This window comes from Kuraishia capsulata, genomic scaffold (genome assembly GCF_000576695.1).
Source record: "Kuraishia capsulata CBS 1993 genomic scaffold, Kuraishia_capsulata_scaffold_3, whole genome shotgun sequence".
Lineage (NCBI taxonomy): Eukaryota > Fungi > Ascomycota > Pichiomycetes > Pichiales > Pichiaceae > Kuraishia > Kuraishia capsulata.
The window spans coordinates 670,028-688,799 of record NW_019172952.1 but is presented as its reverse complement, the minus strand read 5'-3'; the positions used below and the strand labels follow the sequence as shown (position 1 = coordinate 688,799).

Genomic DNA, 18,772 nt, shown 5'->3' with positions numbered 1-18,772 from the left:
TCTTATCAATTGAAAAGTAGTCAACGCGGAGGGAATTCTGAGAGATATAGAGCCTCATTTTCAGTCTACCTCACCTGTTGGTCTATACGTCGTAGCCAAAAACATCAGGACGCCTCTGCGTCCACAACGGAATATTTTGTCTAAAAGATTCCAATCTCTCAAGATCAATATCCGCAAGGCAAATGTCTTCCTTTCCAGGCAAAATGTCCGAACACTCAGCCAGAACGGTTCCCCAAGGGTCGATGATCATCGAGTGACCGTAAGATTCCCGTTTGGTGGCAGTCTCGCCTTCTGCCAGAGGCTTATCAGCGCTGGTATTGTGGGATCCGGATTGAGCTGCCATCACCACATAACATTGAGTATCAACTGCTCTTGCACGGCCTAGGAGTGCCCAATGCGCAACCCCGGTTCTCATGGTAAAAGCAGAAGGAAATTGAATGATCTCAGCCCCCAGAGTCCTTAATCTGAGGGCTATCTCTGGAAATCGGATATCATAACAAATTGCACTCCCCAGCTTTCCAGCTGGAGTTTCAAATGGCTTCAATACCTCATTACCCGGCTCCACAGAGGCACTTTCCTTCAAAATGGGACCATTCTTGATTTCAACATCAAAAAGGTGAACCTTTTGATATCTCTGCTCGATTTTGCCTTTGTCCGAAATCCACAACAGTGTATTCTTGACCCTGTCGGAGGTCTCAGAGGGCTCATGAACCCCCACACTAACGAATATCGACTTTCCTTCAGCATGAAACTTCTTCAGTGTCTTCTGGATCTCAATTATGAATGGAGATTCAGTCACTGGCTTCACAATCTCCTTCGAATGCGCCGCGTTTCGTGCAATATAGTCAGCCGCCTCTGGTAGGAACAACACCTTGCAGTTAAGCGATACTGCACGTGTGATCAGCCGAACTGCGGACACTGCATTCTCCACCAGAGATGATGAGGAGCACATCTGACCTACAGCTACCAAAACCATTTTTTGAACGAGTCGATTGGGTTGGGAATAGCTATTTTGCGCGGGTTGCTAATAAAGGATAAGGATAAGGAGGCCTAAGGCTGGGGATGGATTTATCTTGAGTAGTTGGGCAGCCAATTTGTCGCCGCACCCAAATTTGTACATGCATCGTGCATCAAAAGTATAAAGTCTATTTTCGAGATTGATATCTACGTCTGTAATCAATTTGGTATCACTTTTTTGGTCTATTTTAATTGTCTTTATGCTGAATTACTACAAAATAATGAGTCAGCCAATATTTCAGGCATGTATCTGGTTGACCAGCTTCAACTCGGCAGACTGCGTCAGAAGAGTCTTTCTGCGTTTGAAGTCTCTGTTCATTTGCGACAAAAGACGACTGAGTTCGGACCAAGAGTCTTCGTAGTCGCTGTAGAATGTCACACCAACATGGCATGTGTCTAATGATGATAACTCACTGAACAGCGAGTTCTTGTCCTTTTGGTCGCGAATGCTGTAGGCGTTGACGATTCTATACTTTCCATCTACCTCTATGATGGATGGTGATTGCGCGTATCCACCCACTTCCTTCGTTTCTTGCCACAAAGGTCTATCACAACCGTATCTGTCCATTCCTATCAACGGGAAGTTGATGTTCAACCCAGAGAACTTGGGAAGAATTCTGTCGTTTCCGACTGAGGCCATTTCGTGTAAGGCGTTGATGAAACTAGAGCAGTATTCCACGTAGAGATCGTCTACCTTCGGGTCATCTGCATAAAGATCTGGAATCGAGCTTATAGCAACTGTAGGAATGTTACGTAACATCCCGAAACGCATCACCGAAAACACACCTGAGAGCAAGTTGGCAAATGGCCCTGCCGAAGGTTCCGTTCTGGGACCAGCAATAATTAGGTCAATCTCAAGTCCAGGATATTTTGTTGGCAGAATGAAGTCCAACCCAAACAAAACAGACCCGAGCACATTGGCATCAAGAGACCACACGTCTCTTTCCACTTCCTCGTACTCGGGAAAGTCGGGTATGCTTTCTGACGCTATTGTGTCCGTTGGACTCAAAAACGGCGAACCGTTGATGTAGATGGAGTTTCCCGGAGTGATCTTTCTCTTGGGCACAACAGAAACAACCTTGTGTGACTTGGAAAGAACTCTGTGCAGTTTTCTGACGATGGGTGTATCGATGGCCTGCTCGTTGGTGATAAGGATGTTTAACGAGGCCACCAGATCCAGGCAGAGAAGAATCGAGAGTAGCTTCATAGTGATAGTTTGCAATTCTGAAAAAACTTGCTTGCGAGATCAGAGTTGGTTATTCTCTTGTACCTCAAAATGCAAGAATAGTTGGTTCCTTTAGTTTTCCTGTCTTTTTCACAGATGCACCACTCATTATATACTTTCCCACACCAGAACATAGGAACAGCGAGTAGCTCCTGTGTTCTGGTGGTGTCTTTTCTGGGGGCTGTCTGTGGAACGCTTAGTGCAGACCCCACCACAACCAACATCCCAGTTGGTACCACACATCTGGCTCACCAGCACCATCTTCAGCTCCAGCTCCAGAATTGTGGAGATGTTGGTGGTTTCTTTCCAGCCACAAAACCATCCCAGCCTCCCAATTCATGCGGCGCTATGTGCGGCGTGAGCCTCATTTCGTTCTGGAACGACCCTTTTGCTAAATGGTTGGTGCACGAAAAATGACCAATCGAACAGGGCCCATGTGCCAGAGGCGTTAAAATTATAATCGAATGCAGACTTGTCTTGTCGCGTTTTCTGTTTCCTTTTCTTGTGTGTTTTGCTGTTTCTTTGGATGAAGACGAGAAAAATCCTCGGTCTTTCTGCCGCTCTGTTACTCCTACCACCATGAAAGTACCTGTTTGGGCCATAATACGAAACCTGCTTCACCTCATGAGGCTCAGCTCCAGGTTCTTCAAACACCAAAGCTGGCACGAGGAACATTTGTTTGCACTATCTACAAGCAATCAACCTTCCAGCATAACGACGTCACTGATGGCAGTGAACGGTCTCGGGGATTCTACTCACTCGCCTGGTATGAACTTATGACAAAGGTGATTGAAGGTGCGAAGTGCGAGGCAAGAAGCTTGAAAGTAGCTTCAAGAGCTCAAAAAGCAGCTGCTTTACGGTCTATGGTTCATGAAATGATCATTCAAACCGAGAAACAATGTCATCAGGCTGAAATATTCTCCCAAACAATGTTCCCAAAGCACTCAAAACCCATCTTCCGACTCATCTATATAACGTTTACTAATGATTCATTCACTCATAACAGAAACTCCTCGGTCTCCATGCCGCAGTCTGTACACCTTCGTTTGATCATTCCCTCGGTTCCACTCTCTAGTGGCTGGGACCATTCATGCTCATGTCGTAGACCACCGTTCCTTTCTCTGTGCCGTCTGGTGATCTGCTCAGCTCTCGTCTTCCTTCTGATCTCTCTGAGATTTTTCTCAAACTTTGTGTCTCTGCGCTTGATCCTGAGCTTCTCACGCCTCTCCCATTCAGCGTCGAGGCCCTCTTCTCCTCCCCACTTCTTGAACGCAAACTCTTCCACCTGATATCTCATAAACAGCAACATTCTCGAGTACGTTCCTGAATATGGATTTGCCTTCTCGATTCTCTTGAGAAGTGACTCGTCTTTCAATTCGGGGTCTGTCAGAAAATAGTCTTCGCGACATTCGGTCTTCGTGAGAAGCGAATATTTTTCAGGCTTTAACTCCTTGCACCGTTTGCAAACTCGTGTTCCAAATACGTCAAAAACCTTACGGTCAATCTCTACCGAACCGCACTCAAAGCACTTCGGAGCAGAACTCGGATCTATTGGTGGAGCTGGCTCATGAACTACCTTCTGGGCCTGTTCGAGCTGCCATTCCTCAAGAGTTTTCTTGCCATTTGCACCCACAATGTCCTCACTAATGAAACCACCAAAAGAATCTTGCATCACCGAAAAATCGTAGTCAATGTAGTCAGATTTCTTGACGCTAGGACGTATCTGTGGTGTCTCCGCTTTCTTCTCAGAAGCATCTCTTACTGATGATCCCGCCTTTTCAGCGAGAATCCGCTGCTTTTCCAGTGCCCTTTGCCTATTTCTTTCCACTATAGCTTTTTGCTCCGGAGTCAGTTGCAACCGTGGTCTTGCTATCACATCTGCAGACCCGGGCTCTCCAAGCTGCTTCTCTAGCTTGCGCTGTCTCAGCTTCTCCAGCGCTTTTCGTCTGTTCTCCTCCTGCAAAAAAGTTAGTTCTCAGTTATCATATTCGCATTCTGAGAGGTTTCACATACCACCTTTCTTATTCTGTCCATTGTTAAACGGTGCTGGAAAGGACTTCAGAGGTTGGTAGAGTCTCCGGGCAATTTTCAACCTGTGTGGCGTTTTGTGTGTGTTAACCATTGTGTTGCCGCATACTAAAATATGGCCTTTGTGTCAATATCAGATCAATTGGGCTGAACTTTTATTTGAAGTAAGAGAAAGTTAGGTTTATTGCGAGAAATGCATTTATAAAAGGCTGAGAACAAAAATCATTCAAATTCACTCCATTATGAGCAAACCGCTTATACTGATTTATCTCCTTTTCTGAATATCTCATATTTTTCAAATTTCTACTCAAAATAACTAGTATACTTACCACAAAAGCAGCACTAGTAGCGTATTATTTTATTCAAAACTACACAATTTCTATGGAAGAAATAATATTTTCAGAAAACATGAAACATATTATATTCATCTCTTTTCCCCCCACAATCCAACCTATTTCATTTCAAAATTGAAGGCCCTGGTTCACTATAGTGAACAGTAGTGTACTAACAAACAAACCCGAAAACAAGTTCCTGTAAACATCTTTAGGACGAATTCTAGTTCTTCCACCAGTACTTCCTGTTCACGGCCCTGTCACCAAAAGCGTGAATCAAAGTGAAAAATCCACAAGTGTGTATATAATCGATTGTGATCCAATTGAATTTTTTGATTCGCTAACCTTTCCAGTGTCTGGGTTCAACTCTAACAACATGTTTGGGAGTTCTTCCAGCGGTACGGGCCAACAGTCCAACTCGTTGTTTGGCCAGTCGGCAAACACAGGAGCCAAGCCAGGTGGGCTTTTCTCATCTGGAGCAGCTCCAGCAGCTCCAGCAGCTGGAGGCTTCAGTTTCTCTCAACCGGGTGAGTCCAAACCGGCACCATCTACGTTTTCGTTTGGAGCGAGTTCGACAGATGCTGCCAAGCCCTCATTTAGCTTTGGAGGTGCTTCAGCGGCCCCAACAGCAGCAGCGAGCACGAATGCTTTTGGTGGTTCTTCAGGTGGATTTTCTTTTGGGAGCAAACCGGCTGAACAGACCAATGCTGCGAAGCCAGCTAGCACCTTCAGTTTTGGTGCTGCTCCAGCTACGTCGACTTTGGGTACAAAGCCAGCCGAGAACAAGCCTGCTTTTGGTTTTGGTGCCGGTGCAGCTACCGGAACGGCACCACCACCTGCTGGTTCTGGATTTTCGTTTGGTGCCAAACCAGCAGAGGCCAGTGAAGCTCCCAAACCCTTCAGTTTTGGAGCCAAACCAGCAGAAAACAAGGAGGCCGCAAAGCCTTTCAGCTTTGGCGCTAAGCCAGAGGAAAAACCAGCCGGTTCAGGACTGAGTTTTGGCTCATCTTTTGGTGCTTCTGCTGCTACCACTACTCCTGCTGCTCCTGCTGCTTCCACTATTGCTGGTGCTCCGACCTCTGCTGCGCCTGCAGCCTCTGGATTCAGCTTTGGAGCGGCTGCACCTGCTAAAAATGATGCACCCAAGCCTGGATTCTCGTTTGGTGCTGCCAAGCCAGAAGAGAAGAAAGCAGAAGATAAACCAAGTTTCAGCTTTGGTGCAAAGCCAGCTGAAACAAATAAGCCAGCTGATGCTAGCAAACCATCGTTCTCGTTTGGGGCACCTGCTGCTGCTGTTGCTTCGAACCCAGAGGGGACAAAAGCTGCTCCGGGCTTCAGCTTTGGTGGTGCTTCTTCAACCACAGAGAAGAAGGCCGAACCTGCTGGCTTCTCTTTTGGTGCTGCGAAGCCCGAAGAGAAGAAGACTGATGCCAAACCTGGGTTTAGTTTGGGTGGTGCCGCCCCAGCTGCAACCTCAGAGAAAAAAGACGATAAACCAGGCTTCAGCTTTGGAGCTGCTAAGCCAGCAGAGAAAAAAGATGGTGCACCGGGTTTCAGTTTTGGAAGTGCAGCCCCAGCTGTGTCTACAGAGAAGAAAGATAGCCCATCGGGCACTGAGGACAAGAAAGCAGATGCCCAGAAAACAGATAAAAAGGTGAGTTTCGAGACAGATTCAAAGACAACCACAGGTGTCAAACCAGAAGATGTGCAGCCGCAAAGTGTCTCATTGAAGAACAGAACACTGGAAGATCTGATCACCAAATGGACGAATCAGCTCTCGTCAGCAACGAAGATATTCGAGACCTATAGCGACAAGATCAACCAATGGGACAGAGTGCTGGTTTCGAGTGGAGAAAAGATTTCCACCCTTTATTCAGACTCTGTTTTAGCAGAAAGAACACAGCAGAAGATTGACCAGAACTTGGTGTATATTGAAAAGCAGCAGGATGAGCTGGAACAGCTTTTGGACGGATACGAAAGAGAAGCCGAAAACTTGTTGTCGACGATGTCGACTTCCAACGGAAGTTTCAAGTCGAGCAACGGAGTTGCTTTGAGCAATGACCAGATAAGAGAAAAGGCATACCGCACAGCAGAAATACTGGAGGATAGAATTGAGTCTTTGGGTACCAACTTCTCCTCGTTGATTGATGAGATCAACGATGTGAGTGCTACGTTCAACAAGACGCTTCTGGGTCCTTCTGCGAATGGGTCAGGTGCCAAGAGCGCAAATTCGGAAGAGAATTCTCTTGAGGATGTGTTGAGGCTGTTAAACTCGCATCTGGAGAGTCTCAACTGGCTGGAGAAAAATGAAGTTGCTCTCAGGGAAGATGTTGAGAAGATGAAGAAGGTTATTTTGTAATGTTTTGAAGAAAGAGTTAATATTCATTCCCAAAAGCTACTGCGTCTACGGCTTTAATTTCTTATAGTCTTATCAATTAATTATCGCCAGTTCCTTGCATGCGGCGAAAATTACAATTTTTTTGCATTCACGCACGACCTTTTTTTTCACTCCTCGTAGCACAATATGTACGGGAACAAGACATCGAGCTTTCTGAGTCACGATACCAGGCCAGAACACTCCGAAAACGTTATTGGAAGAACCAATCACCAGTCCTGAGGCAACACAGCACACACATTCTCCGTTGGAATGCTACGGCAATTTATACGACGAGAGGTGTGGTCTGTGCGACCGACCAGACCGAGGCCAAGACCATGGCCCTGCACAGAGGCATTGTTAACGCGGCAATTCCGTTCCAAGGGACATATCCCCAGACCCTCGTTGGCCAAAGAGCTCATCGACTCGGCTTTGAACAGCATTGAACAACTTGTATATAGAGAGCTGGACCCCGAGCGTTACGACTCCGAGCGAATAGCCATGAGTGAAATATCAACTGAAAAACGTCAAATACAAGAGTTGAGTCTTGAAAGGTGGACTCAGACTGAAAAGCTGAACATCCAGCTTCCTGAACATCGTCTTGAACTTCTGAGAACGGACCTCTTATATCCCTTTTCGGAAGACTCAGACAACCCACTATTGCATCTGGAACGACTACTAGGACAGAACTTGGATACACGATTATCACCACTCCATTATCTCAAACTATACCTACAGATAGATGCCAAAAGTACCATTTCTTATCCCACTTTGTGTGCTCTTGTCAGAATTTTAGTCAGCCATTCGTGGTATGCGAATGCTTCAGCTGTCATTGAAGAGTCTCGTCTAAACGTGATGGCCCTTTTTGATCTCATGGAGGAACATGTGGTTCCTGTATTGAAGACTAATCATGCTGGCCTGGGAACCTGGGACTTCCTACGTGCTTATCTCAGAACTTCCAGCAACTTGCCGCTGATAAAGCAGATGATCCAGGAGTTCCTGCTTACTGCTTCAGCTGACCCACAGAGCATAGCAGACACCGTCCGTGCATTGCAGTTCACAAATCTTTTGGAATCCAAGTATCTGGGAGAGCCATGGAAAGATAAGGGTAGCAAAATTGAAGAAAAGAATTTGTCCTGGGAAATGCTACAAACTGACATGCTCGGTCATGTGAAAAGGTACTTGGGCTCTCAGAACATGCCTCCACCTGTTCTAGCATATATGTTCCTGGTGAGATTCAAACATTTTTCAGCACCACCTGCAAAGACAGTGGCTCGTGCCCTTGCCACAGAGTTTAAGAGAGGACATGATTTTTTGCATTTGCCAGGCCTGATGGGTAAGGCCATTTCAATTTTTGGAGAGGAGTCAGCCTCGGCTCTCAGAAACGACAATTTCGCAAATGTTTTGTGCGAAAGAGTGGAAAAAAACAACGTCACTATAGGATTAGACGATATGATTGCATTTTTGAAGCTGGACATGTCTTCATCAATTAAGGCTGGCTACATCAAGAGGTTTTGGAATCTTTATTGTGTGGGTTGTGAGAACAATCCACAGCGTGAGGTCTTACATGCGACCCTATCCCACCTCCAAACCCTTCCCCATTCCAAAGAAACGTTTTCAGCCATATTTTCTGAGTTCTGGCAGAAATGTGATCCGAAAATGGTGGCTGAATGGATGGAATTTGAGTTTTCGAAGTTTCAACAGAAAAACCCTTCGCACTCCAAACTCTGCAGATTATCTACTATATGGAGATCTGTCCAAAACCCAGAAATGTTGAGCCAGAGTCTTGCTGAGTTCCAGAGGCTTCTTCTTGCAAGTCCGAAAGGCTTGTCTTTCCCTCACGTGTGTACTTTGCTGGACTCACTGACACAGCATGAAGATGTTTCAACACTTTCGGAGCCATTCTCACAAGCATTGGTAGAGGACTCTTTCTCCAAAGCCCACACAAACCAGCAAAATATTTCAAAACATCAGTATCTTAGCGGTTTTGAAACCTTGCTGAAAAATAAGAATATTGGCATGGTGACCCGTGGAATGGTCTCCATGAAAGCCCTTCGTTGGGCTTTGACGATATCGAAAAGCTTACCCGGTGACTCCAGATGGATTCGTTCAAGGGTTGGACAGATTACAGCCGAGTATTTCATAGATGCCACTGTTTCTGAAAAATCCCTTAAACCCGAATTTTCAAGAACTTTTATTGAAAAGATCAATTTTGCCTTGGACCAAGAAAACCACGATCTTGAATTTGGACAGCCAAGAAAGTTGGTCACGATCGATCACCTCACATCTATTGCTCATGGTCTGTCCTGGTATACACCCGAAGCATACAATTCTTTGTTGAAAGCGTGGTTGAAAGAATGGTGCAAGAGATATGGTGCTGACATTAAGAATGAACACTATACCATGGCTACAGCCATCAAGTATCTCACGAGGCTCAGACTGCGGATGCCGAGCTCTAGCGACAAAGCCTTGTCTGTGAGTGCCCTTATAGACAAGACATACGGATATGTGAGCAATATTGCTATTGAAGAGGCCTGGCTGGTTCCGGGAACTGTGACTGCTGTGCAGCTACATAAAATCAACTACCAGTTGACGATCACCGCAAGGGCCTTCCTGATCAAGCGGTTGTCTCGAGTTGAGCCTTTGACGGCCAACCAGTTCATCAAGGCATACAGTTTGAAGACAGATGTTCCCAAGCCCTTACTGAGGGCTTTCATTACTGGAATCCTGGAGTCAGACTCGGAAGTGGGTGTAAGTGTCAAGGCCAGGATCTTTAACCATATCAGCTCCAGGATTCGTGCTAGGGCTACAGGCTACACGGGCAAGCAGACTGCTATCGCGCTTGTGAACGCCGTCATTACAGATGCCATCAAGAGAGACAAAGGCTCTTCCGATAGACTTATGTGGGCGCTGGAGATTTGCAGAAGCGAGAAGGTGAATGAGGAGCAGTTTGCCAAATGGTTTACAATACTAGAGGAACTCAGGAGGCAAAGAAAGGGTTTTTGGTCTCAGACACAACCATCGAGACACGAGCAACGCACCGAACCCATTTACGAACACACTTGAGTCGTTCAAGTGCAACTTTTCATACGACTAATATTAACGATCATTATCATAGATACAAACCATAATCAGACATTTGTAAGCGCACTACCCAAGATCTTGCAATTGCTGACATGTGATTGGCTGGGTGAGAAGATGAACTGATTTTGCAGGCATGTAGTTAGATTGCTCGATTTTTGTATGGCGATTCAAGCTGAATTTGCAAGATAGTTCTGGAAACCCGTAGATGTAGAGGCTGAATATGTACTGCTTCCGTTAGCCTCGTATCCGACAAATTTTTGCCATACAAATGGTCCCGAAGATACAAAAGGTTAGTAGCCCGTGGCCCCAAAGGCTCCTCCATCCAATAGACACCAACTCAAACCGGTAGACTCAGCTGACTTTTGCCTGGAAAACGGTTTCTTCGTTCTACCAACGCTCAATAGAACTCTTGATTCGCTTTGACTCTCGGACCAGAATAGTTGAAAGCTGCAGCACTCATTATTCCATATCAAAGATGTTTGCCCACTCAATTCGCTCCGTTCTTAGAACCTCCGTTGTTTCTTCTCGCCCTCTGGTGAGCAGAGCTGTCTACAACAACGTGAGACCACAGCCCTTGCAACTGTCTCTGATCAAGAGAAATTATTCTGCCCACCACGAGGAGACCTTCGAGGAGTTTACCACCAGATACGAGAAGGAGTTTGACGAAGCCTACGATCTGTTTGAAGTTCAAGTAAGTGAAGATGAAAATTTTGGACCAGGCCCATTGCCAATAACAAGGGATCCCGGTCATTATCTTATTAGCCCAATACTAACCGATTTTTTTCAGCGTGTTCTCAACAACTGTTTCTCGTACGATTTGGTCCCAGCTCCAGCTGTGATCGAGAAGGCTTTGAGAGCCTGCAGAAGAGTCAACGACTACGCCACTGCCGTCAGAGTCTTTGAGGGCCTGAAGCACAAGGTCGAGAACAGCCAGCAGTACGAAGCTTACCTTGAGGAGTTGAAGGACGTTAGAGAAGAATTAGGTATTGATTTGAGAGAGGAGCTGTTTCCAGACGTCTAAGGACAGACGCTTTGTCGCGATTCATCAAGACTAGTTAGAAAAGTATCAAGATCAAACATATTTAATGCATCAGAAAGCGAAGTAGAGGCACGAGGAAGGTTGGTTGACTAAGCGTGGAGTTGAGAGTGCGACTGGGGCTAAAAACTCCGTCTAGGCTGCTCTTATCAATGGACACCCCTACTTAAGTAATCCGTATCGATACCTTCAGCGTCGCATCACACCTTAATTTGGTCTGTTTTACGTCAATAGATCAATACTTTTAGCAAGATTGTGCCTATGAAACTTTTTCTGGGGATTTCTGGTTAAGATTTGCCTACTCCACGATCACTACGGGGTCTCTGAGAGATTGACCCCCCCTCAGCTGACTTTATTGAGAACAGCTACTTATTTGGGGCAACTACAGAATTTGATGAGAATTTAGATTGAAGTATATCACCTTCATCATTTCCATTCAGGCCAAGCAACTCATTTCTCAAATTAAATTAAACCTCAGATATATGGGGCTCTCCGGCCATACAACCTTCAGTCCTTAGGCTGAGAAACTCCGAAACCTCCCAAATCATTAATCATCACACGACGAAGACTTCCCAACTTTTCATCCCACACACGACTATTTACCTTTTGCCCCATCGAGAATAGTAAACACATTCCTGCGATTCAATCACATTGCCTATATTCATCGTAGCTAACCGTGATCGGCACCAGAACTCTCCAAAACCCCAGCTATCAATTACCAATAATCATATCTGCTATAATGGGAGAGACCTCATTCGACAACTGGGTGTGGTTGCCCACCGATTCTGGTAGCTTTGCCAAAGGGGAAATTGTCAGACAGAATAAAGATCATGGGGACTGTCAGGTCAGACTCGAGGACGGCTCAGAACAGACTATCAAACTAGAGTCTTTGCAAAGGGTCAATCCTCCTCGGTTCGACAAGTGCGACGATATGGCTGCTTTAACATACCTTAACGAACCCTCTGTGGTGCACAACTTGAAGACAAGATACTCCAACGATCTGATATACACATACTCGGGACTTTTCCTTGTTGCTATTAATCCCTACAAATCTCTGAATATCTACAATGACGATTTCATTCAGATGTACCGAGGTTCAACGCTCCAGAAGAAGCAGGAAGATTCTGCTTGGTCAGAGAGCTCGCAAAGATATACCCGGCCGGACGCTCTGAAGCCTCACATATTTGCGACTGCTGAAGAAGCATTTCAGAAACTTCTGCAAGGCAAGAAGAACCAGAGTATATTGGTTACTGGTGAAAGTGGTGCTGGCAAGACTGAAAACACCAAGAAGGTCATTCAATACATCACTTCGGTAGCCTCCTCCTCTGACGGAAAGAACAACTTTGAACAGCAAATTATTCAGGCAAATCCAATATTGGAGTCCTTTGGAAATGCGCAGACCGTTAAAAATAATAACTCCTCCAGGTTTGGCAAGTTCGTGAAAATATCTATTGACCCTTCCACTAAGAGACTGGTGAGCGGTCATATAGAATGGTATTTGTTGGAGAAGTCCAGAGTAGTTTTGCAGAATGAAAAAGAAAGAAACTACCATATTTTCTACCAGATGCTGAAAGGACTTTCTGATAAAGAAATGGAAGATCTTGGTCTCACGAGGTCGGTCAAAGAGTACGGCTATCTCAAGATTGCCAATCACTCTGTTGTCGGAATCGATGACAGAGCTGAGTTCCAAGCTTTGGAAAAGGCACTCAAGATAATCGGATTCTCCGCCTCTGAAAAGAAGAATCTATTTAAGGTAATCGCAGCTATTCTGTTGCTTGGAAATGTCAGCTTCACCAATCCAAAGAGTGACAAGCAAGCAATGTTATCTCAGAGTTCACCCATTTCGCAGATCGCAGAGCTGCTGGGTGTGAAAAGCGAGAAACTTAAGCAATGCTTCTTGTCGCTCAAGGTAAAGGCAGGAAAGGAGAAGATCACCCAGAAGAGAACCTCTCAACAGGCCAAGTTTGCCATAGACGCTTTTGCCAAAAGCCTTTATGAAAAGCTGTTCAAATATATTGTGGACAAGGTCAACCAAAGCTTCACCAATCACGGATCTCCATTTGAGGAAAGCAACTTCATTGGCATTTTGGATATAGCCGGGTTTGAAATTTTCGAGAAGAATTCCTTCGAGCAATTGTGCATCAATCTGACGAACGAGAAACTGCAGTACTTCTTCAACCATCACATGTTCGTGCTGGAGCAAAGCGAGTATATCAAGGAGAATATCAGCTGGGAGTTCATCGACTTTGGAAACGACTTGAAGCCCACAATTGAGCTCATTGAAGGCAGTGGGGCAAAGAAGCTGGGAATCTTCCCCATCCTGGACGAAGAATGTGTCGTTCCAAAGGGATCAGACAGTTCGTTTCTGGAAAAACTCCACGATAACCTCGAGACAAAGGATAAAAAGGCCGACAAAGATAAGATCAAGTATCTTCCAAACAAGATCCGCAACGGCTTCATTATCAAGCACTATGCTGGTGAAGTTGACTACAACATCAGTTCGTGGCTGCAGAAGAACAAGGATCCTCTTAGTGATGACATCGTCAGCTTGATGTCAGGCTCATCCGACATGTATTTCCAAGACATGTTCGAAGGTGATGCTCAATTGCTTGCGAACGAGACTGTGAGCAGAACCCCTGGCAAAAAGGGTGGAATGTTCAGGACCGTTGCCCAGAAACACAAGGAACAGCTTAACAACTTGATGAAAGAACTGGAAAGTACGGAACCTCACTTTGTTCGTTGTATTCTTCCAAATACCGAGAAAGTTCCTGGGAAATTGAGCGACAAACTGGTTCTCGATCAACTCCGTTGCAATGGTGTTCTGGAAGGAATCAGAATCGCCAGATCTGGATACCCCAACAGAGTGACCTTTGAGGCGTTCTTCGACGAGTACGCAATCCTGTCTAAATCGAGGTTGACAAAGAATGGCCATCGTTCTGTGAAGCAGTTGTGTGAGCTTATCCTCGCCGAGCTAGAGCTCAAATCTGATAGCTACAAAGTTGGTCTGACCAAAATCTTCTTCCGCAACAGTGTTTTGGCTAACTTGGAGAAGCAGAGAAGTGCAAAGCTTTCTGCTATCTTCTCCGGATTGCAAGCCGTAGCCCGGGGAAATATCACAAGAAAGAGAGCTCATGCCAGGCTGCAGAAGATAAGGGCTGCGGACCTGATTCTGGAGAGTTTGGGAACATACCACGAGCTGAACAAGAGTGCATGGTTCAAATTGTTTGTACAGCTGAAACCAGTCATTGGAAACACGAGTACTGAGGATGTTCCACAGAAGGACAAGCTCAAGTTCGAGAAGCGCATCAAGCTCTTAGATGCCGAAAACAAGAAAATTAAAAGTGAGCTTGATGTAGCAAATGAGAAGGTAAAGTCCTCCAAACAAGACCTAAGTGCAGACAAAGGATTGCTTGACCAAAAAGAACACCAGCTTCAAGATGCAAACAGCAAAATCTTGAGTTTGAAGACTCTTCTGGAGAGAAACATGAAGGAAGTCAAGTCCCTCAAGGATCAATTAGAGGCTATCAACGACAAGTACTCAAAGGACCTTTCCAACAAAGAGAAGCTTGAGAAGAGCATTGTGGAGCTCGAGGAGAAGCTCGAGGCTCACGATGCCGATGTCGGAAAACTCTCTGCTTTGCAGAAGAAAGTGAGTGATCTAGAAGAAGATTTGAAGAACAAGGAACGTGTCTTGAGCTCCACAGAAAGTAAATTGGAAAGGGCGTGTGCCCGGGCCAATTTGGCTGTGGGGAAACAAGAGTCAACAAATGAGTTGCAGGAGAAGTTTGAAAGGCTAACCGCTCAACACATTCAACTCAAGCATGAATCAAAGGAAGCAAAGACCTTGCTGGAAGCTAAGATTGCTGATGAGGTCAGGTTCGAGAGAGGAAGACAGAAGTACGATGAAGACCTCAAGAAACTCCAGGGTATCATTCAAGGGCTGAAGACAGAGCTTGAGATTGAGAGATCTTCAAGTGCCAAGATGTCATTGTCAGTGAGAGAAATAAAAGCTGAGAATGATCGTCTTTCCAAGGCAAAGAAGAGCTATGATGTGAAACTGGCAGAGACTAAGCTTCAATTGAGCAAGGCCCAACCTTTGACACATGATCACGACCTCAACTCTCTGAGACAGGAGCTTCGTTTCACTCAAAACAAACTTGCTGCTGAGTCATATGATAACCGTCAGCTGAGAGCATGCTTGAAGAATGCTGGAATTGAGGCTAACCAAGTTTCCATGATTTCGAGCCCTATGAAGTCGTCTGGAAATGACGCTGCTGTGGAAAGAGAGAGAGCCGCAAACAAACGTCTAGAAAAGATGAATATCGAGCTTCAAAAAGAGCTTGCTTCAACCAGGAAGAGTGCCTCTGCTAATATGAGGGGTATGGACTTCAACGAGGCCAGTTCGTACAGATCCCTCAATCCTCTATCTGAAAGCAGCAACCGTCTGAACACGCTTGACTCAGATGCTAAGTCCGCTAAGGGCCTAGCAGAGGTGCAAAATGCAAGACAGGAGAACTTGCGACTCAATTCCATGCTCAACGAGACTACTACCAAGCTCAAGCGCTTACAGCTAACTTGCGATGCCACCTTTGTCCAGCAAGAACAACTGGCACAGTTGAAAACGAAGCTGGATGTCACAGATCTCAAGAACAAGGACTTGCTTGAGTCTTTGGAGTTGTACAAGTCAAGAGCTGAGAGCTACTACTCCAAGTTAGAAGCTGCAGATGTCACCGTTCAGACGGCTAAGAGAGCCGAGGAGATGGTCAAGAACGAGCTCAGAGAAACCAAGTTGAGACTCAAGGATTGTCAAGAGGAGTTTAGAAACTCCGATATTTCGGTTGCAAAGCTTCATTCGGCTATGCGTGAGGTTGAAAGGGAACTCTCTGATACTGTGTTCCAGCTAAAGAAGGTGCAAGAACAGTACGACTCGTTGAAGGAAAAGTGCGAGAAGGAGGAAGAGTTCAGATCTTCGGTCAACTCTAACACATCAACAGCACAGCAGAAGGAACTGGACATGCTCAATTCTGAGCTCTTAACCTACATGAACAAGGAGACTGACCTCAGTAAGAGAATTAGGAGTATGTCAACGCAACTTGATGCTTCCCAGAAAGAGAACATGTCTTTGAAGGCGAAGAGCAGTCAGCTCACGCTTGAGAAGACAGCCCTTGAGAAGCTGTTGGTTCAGACCAATGACAAGAACCACGAGCTCAATACCGAGAAGCAAGAAGGATTGATCAGAATCGAGGCCTTCTCTGCCAAGGTGAAGGCTCTTGAGGCTGCAAATGAAGATCTCGAAACGGAGAGAAACCAACTTCTTGAGTCGAAACGTGTACTGGAAAGAAAGGTCGAAGAGATCTCCAAGGAGTTTGATGCTCATCTGGCCAAGGCCAAAGAGGATGCCTCCAATAGTACTGCTGTTACGAGACTAACTCAATCATTGTCAGATGAGAGAAAGAACGTGGAAACTCTCAGATACCAACTACAGTCGCTGGAGAGGTCTCTCAAAGAGAACCAGACGGCTTTGGCTTCGATTAATAAAGAGAACATGTTGGTGGTGGAAGAAAACAAGGCCTTGACCAAGTTCAACCGTCAACTGAAATCCAAGATGGGTGAGATGGAAACGAAATTTGCCGCTGAGAAACAGTCTCAGACATCTTATTGGAACAACAGAGTGATAGAGCTGGAGGACAAGATCTTTGCTGCCAGTTCCAGTCAAAGAGATGACGATCAGAAACTCTACGATCTCCAGAGAACCATCAAGGATGTGCAACACAGGCACGAGCTCCAGTCTCAGACCATCCAGAGGCTCGAAAATGAAAGGAAATCTCTCGAGGAAACGATCAAAAGATTGGATAACACAATCGACACTTTGCAGCAACAGGAGTCTGAAGCTAAGCTGGCTGCAAGAAGGGCTGAAAGGGAGAAGGAAGATTACAGAGAGCAATCGCTCATGCTAGAGAAAGAGTTACTGGACTGGAAGAGCAAGTCCGCAGCTGTATACTGATTTATAACGCTTTTGAATATCATGGCTCGCACCAAATTCTAGTCCTATGTACAAAGGATGACTCTGTCCAAATCAAAACCAACGTGCAGTGCTCTTGGGTTTGGCTCCTACGCCATACTTGTTGAGAGTTCCAACAACGTCTCCAAAAGAAGACCTATCGCCCTGTATAACAACGGTTGGAACACTGGACGTCAACACCTTCTGTGCTATGTCTATGAGGTCTGCTCTGGTAAGAACGTCAATCTTGCGACACATCTCAGAAACGCTGGTTCTCTTTCCGTAGACCTGAACCTGTCTGCCCATGTCTTCCAGCTGAACCATCTTGCTTTCCAAATTCATCATCAACGACGATTTCAATTGGCTTTTGGCCCTGGAGACTTCTGCCTCGGTTAACGAGCCCTTCCCACTTTCTTGGAACAGCAAAGCCAATTCCTGTCCTATCAGATCAGCAGCCACTCTGTTGGCCTGTGGAATACACGATATAGAGAGACCAAACAGCCCAGAGTCTGTGAAATTATGAATGAACGATTTGCAACTCTCCACAAAGCCGTACTGGTTCAAGATTCTGGTGTAAGCTCTAGCATACATACCCTTACCAGGGCCACCAGCGCTGAAAGAACCACCTCCTCCAATAAGCATCTGCAAAGTGGCCAGAGCATAGACGTCCTTGGAGGTTATTGGAACACCCTCAAATCCAACATAAATATGATGGAATTCTGGCAAGTTACCCATGACAGGGGCAGGTGGAAGAGAGAGCTCGCCCCCTGTGTAAACAGCTGGTTCTTTCACGAGAGGAGCTGCTAATGGGGATCCCACAAAGTCTCCTAAATACTGATCCACCAAACTGGCCGCTTTGTCTTCTGGGACTCCAGTCATAGCCACTACCAGGTTCTCAGGTCTGTAGAACTTCTGACGATAGTCCAGCAGCCTCTGTCTGCTGATATGGGGTAGAGCCTCAGCAGGACATAATAGAGGACTGCCCAGATTCTTTGAATCGTACGCAACCTGCTGCAAAAGTTCCGGGAGTATCAAATCCGGCTGGAGGTTTATTTCACCGAGCTCATATTCAGCTGTGAGGACCTGGTCCTGGACTTCTTCCTCAGTGAGCAATGGCTTAGACACTGTTTCCGAAAGCAAGTGAAACATCTTCTCCACATCTTTGTTGAAAACCGAGGCCTGGTACATCATGGACTCTCTTGAAGATGCACACATGAAATTTCCACCGAGAAGATTCAAATTCTCGAGCATGGCTTTCCCGGTGATATTCTGCGTGGACTTGAATGCCAGTCTATCCGTAAGGTGGGAAGAACCAGTCAGGTTATAATACGACTCGAATCTTGAGCCTGCATCCACATACAATCCAAGAGCCGAGAAATAACTCGGCGAATCGTCCACGATAAGTCTAATGCCGTTAGAAGTGGTGAGAATTTTGGCAGGCGGCTGGGGTTTGGAGAGTTAGTACAACAAGACAAAAAGAAGCGAGTGCCACTATAACAGTAACATACCTCAGTTGAATCGCTCAGGGCCCTTTTGCTAACCAAACGTGCTAAAGAGGCTCGGCCACTAGGCACACTCAATTTCCTTGACAACATGGCTTTTTCTGCTATGCAAAAGCTCAGTCTGGTGGTGCTCCAGGTTACAAATGCTATTGTTCAAGAAGCGGCCCGATCTG

At 45.8% G+C, this 18,772-nt stretch overlaps 9 protein-coding genes across 9 annotated transcripts; 4 read left to right on the top strand and 5 right to left on the bottom strand.

Moving 5' to 3' along the window:
- Positions 1–82: 82 nt before the first annotated feature.
- On the bottom strand, positions 83–976 carry KUCA_T00002613001 (uncharacterized protein; the record flags this gene model as incomplete). Its single annotated transcript, XM_022602880.1, has 1 exon — positions 83–976. The coding sequence occupies one exon, from the start codon at positions 974–976 to the stop codon at positions 83–85; it is 894 nt and encodes a 297-aa protein (XP_022458641.1).
- Positions 977–1,255: 279 nt separating this feature from the next.
- Positions 1,256–2,224, bottom strand: KUCA_T00002612001 (uncharacterized protein; the record flags this gene model as incomplete). Its single annotated transcript, XM_022602879.1, has 1 exon — positions 1,256–2,224. One exon carries the CDS (start codon positions 2,222–2,224, stop codon positions 1,256–1,258), a length of 969 nt encoding a protein of 322 aa, XP_022458640.1.
- Positions 2,225–3,239: 1,015 nt separating this feature from the next.
- KUCA_T00002611001 (uncharacterized protein) lies at positions 3,240–3,914 on the bottom strand (the record flags this gene model as incomplete). Its single annotated transcript, XM_022602878.1, has 1 exon — positions 3,240–3,914. One exon carries the CDS (start codon positions 3,912–3,914, stop codon positions 3,240–3,242), a length of 675 nt encoding a protein of 224 aa, XP_022458639.1.
- Positions 3,915–4,056: 142 nt separating this feature from the next.
- Positions 4,057–4,276, bottom strand: KUCA_T00002610001 (uncharacterized protein; the record flags this gene model as incomplete). The annotated part of the gene is made up of 2 exons (XM_022602877.1): positions 4,057–4,188; positions 4,256–4,276. 2 exons carry the CDS (start codon positions 4,274–4,276, stop codon positions 4,057–4,059), a joined length of 153 nt encoding a protein of 50 aa, XP_022458638.1.
- Positions 4,277–4,978: 702 nt separating this feature from the next.
- KUCA_T00002609001 (uncharacterized protein) lies at positions 4,979–6,961 on the top strand (the record flags this gene model as incomplete). Its single annotated transcript, XM_022602876.1, has 1 exon — positions 4,979–6,961. One exon carries the CDS (start codon positions 4,979–4,981, stop codon positions 6,959–6,961), a length of 1,983 nt encoding a protein of 660 aa, XP_022458637.1.
- Positions 6,962–7,249: 288 nt separating this feature from the next.
- Positions 7,250–10,042, top strand: KUCA_T00002608001 (uncharacterized protein; the record flags this gene model as incomplete). The annotated part of the gene is made up of 1 exon (XM_022602875.1): positions 7,250–10,042. The coding sequence occupies one exon, from the start codon at positions 7,250–7,252 to the stop codon at positions 10,040–10,042; it is 2,793 nt and encodes a 930-aa protein (XP_022458636.1).
- Positions 10,043–10,535: 493 nt separating this feature from the next.
- Positions 10,536–11,081, top strand: KUCA_T00002607001 (uncharacterized protein; the record flags this gene model as incomplete). Its single annotated transcript, XM_022602873.1, has 2 exons — positions 10,536–10,751; positions 10,848–11,081. The coding sequence occupies 2 exons, from the start codon at positions 10,536–10,538 to the stop codon at positions 11,079–11,081; spliced, it is 450 nt and encodes a 149-aa protein (XP_022458635.1).
- A 754-nt stretch (positions 11,082–11,835) lies between these two features.
- Positions 11,836–17,100, top strand: KUCA_T00002606001 (uncharacterized protein; the record flags this gene model as incomplete). Its single annotated transcript, XM_022602872.1, has 1 exon — positions 11,836–17,100. The coding sequence occupies one exon, from the start codon at positions 11,836–11,838 to the stop codon at positions 17,098–17,100; it is 5,265 nt and encodes a 1,754-aa protein (XP_022458634.1).
- A 72-nt stretch (positions 17,101–17,172) lies between these two features.
- Positions 17,173–18,692, bottom strand: KUCA_T00002605001 (uncharacterized protein; the record flags this gene model as incomplete). The annotated part of the gene is made up of 2 exons (XM_022602871.1): positions 17,173–18,540; positions 18,606–18,692. 2 exons carry the CDS (start codon positions 18,690–18,692, stop codon positions 17,173–17,175), a joined length of 1,455 nt encoding a protein of 484 aa, XP_022458633.1.
- Between the last annotated feature and the right edge of the window lie 80 nt (positions 18,693–18,772).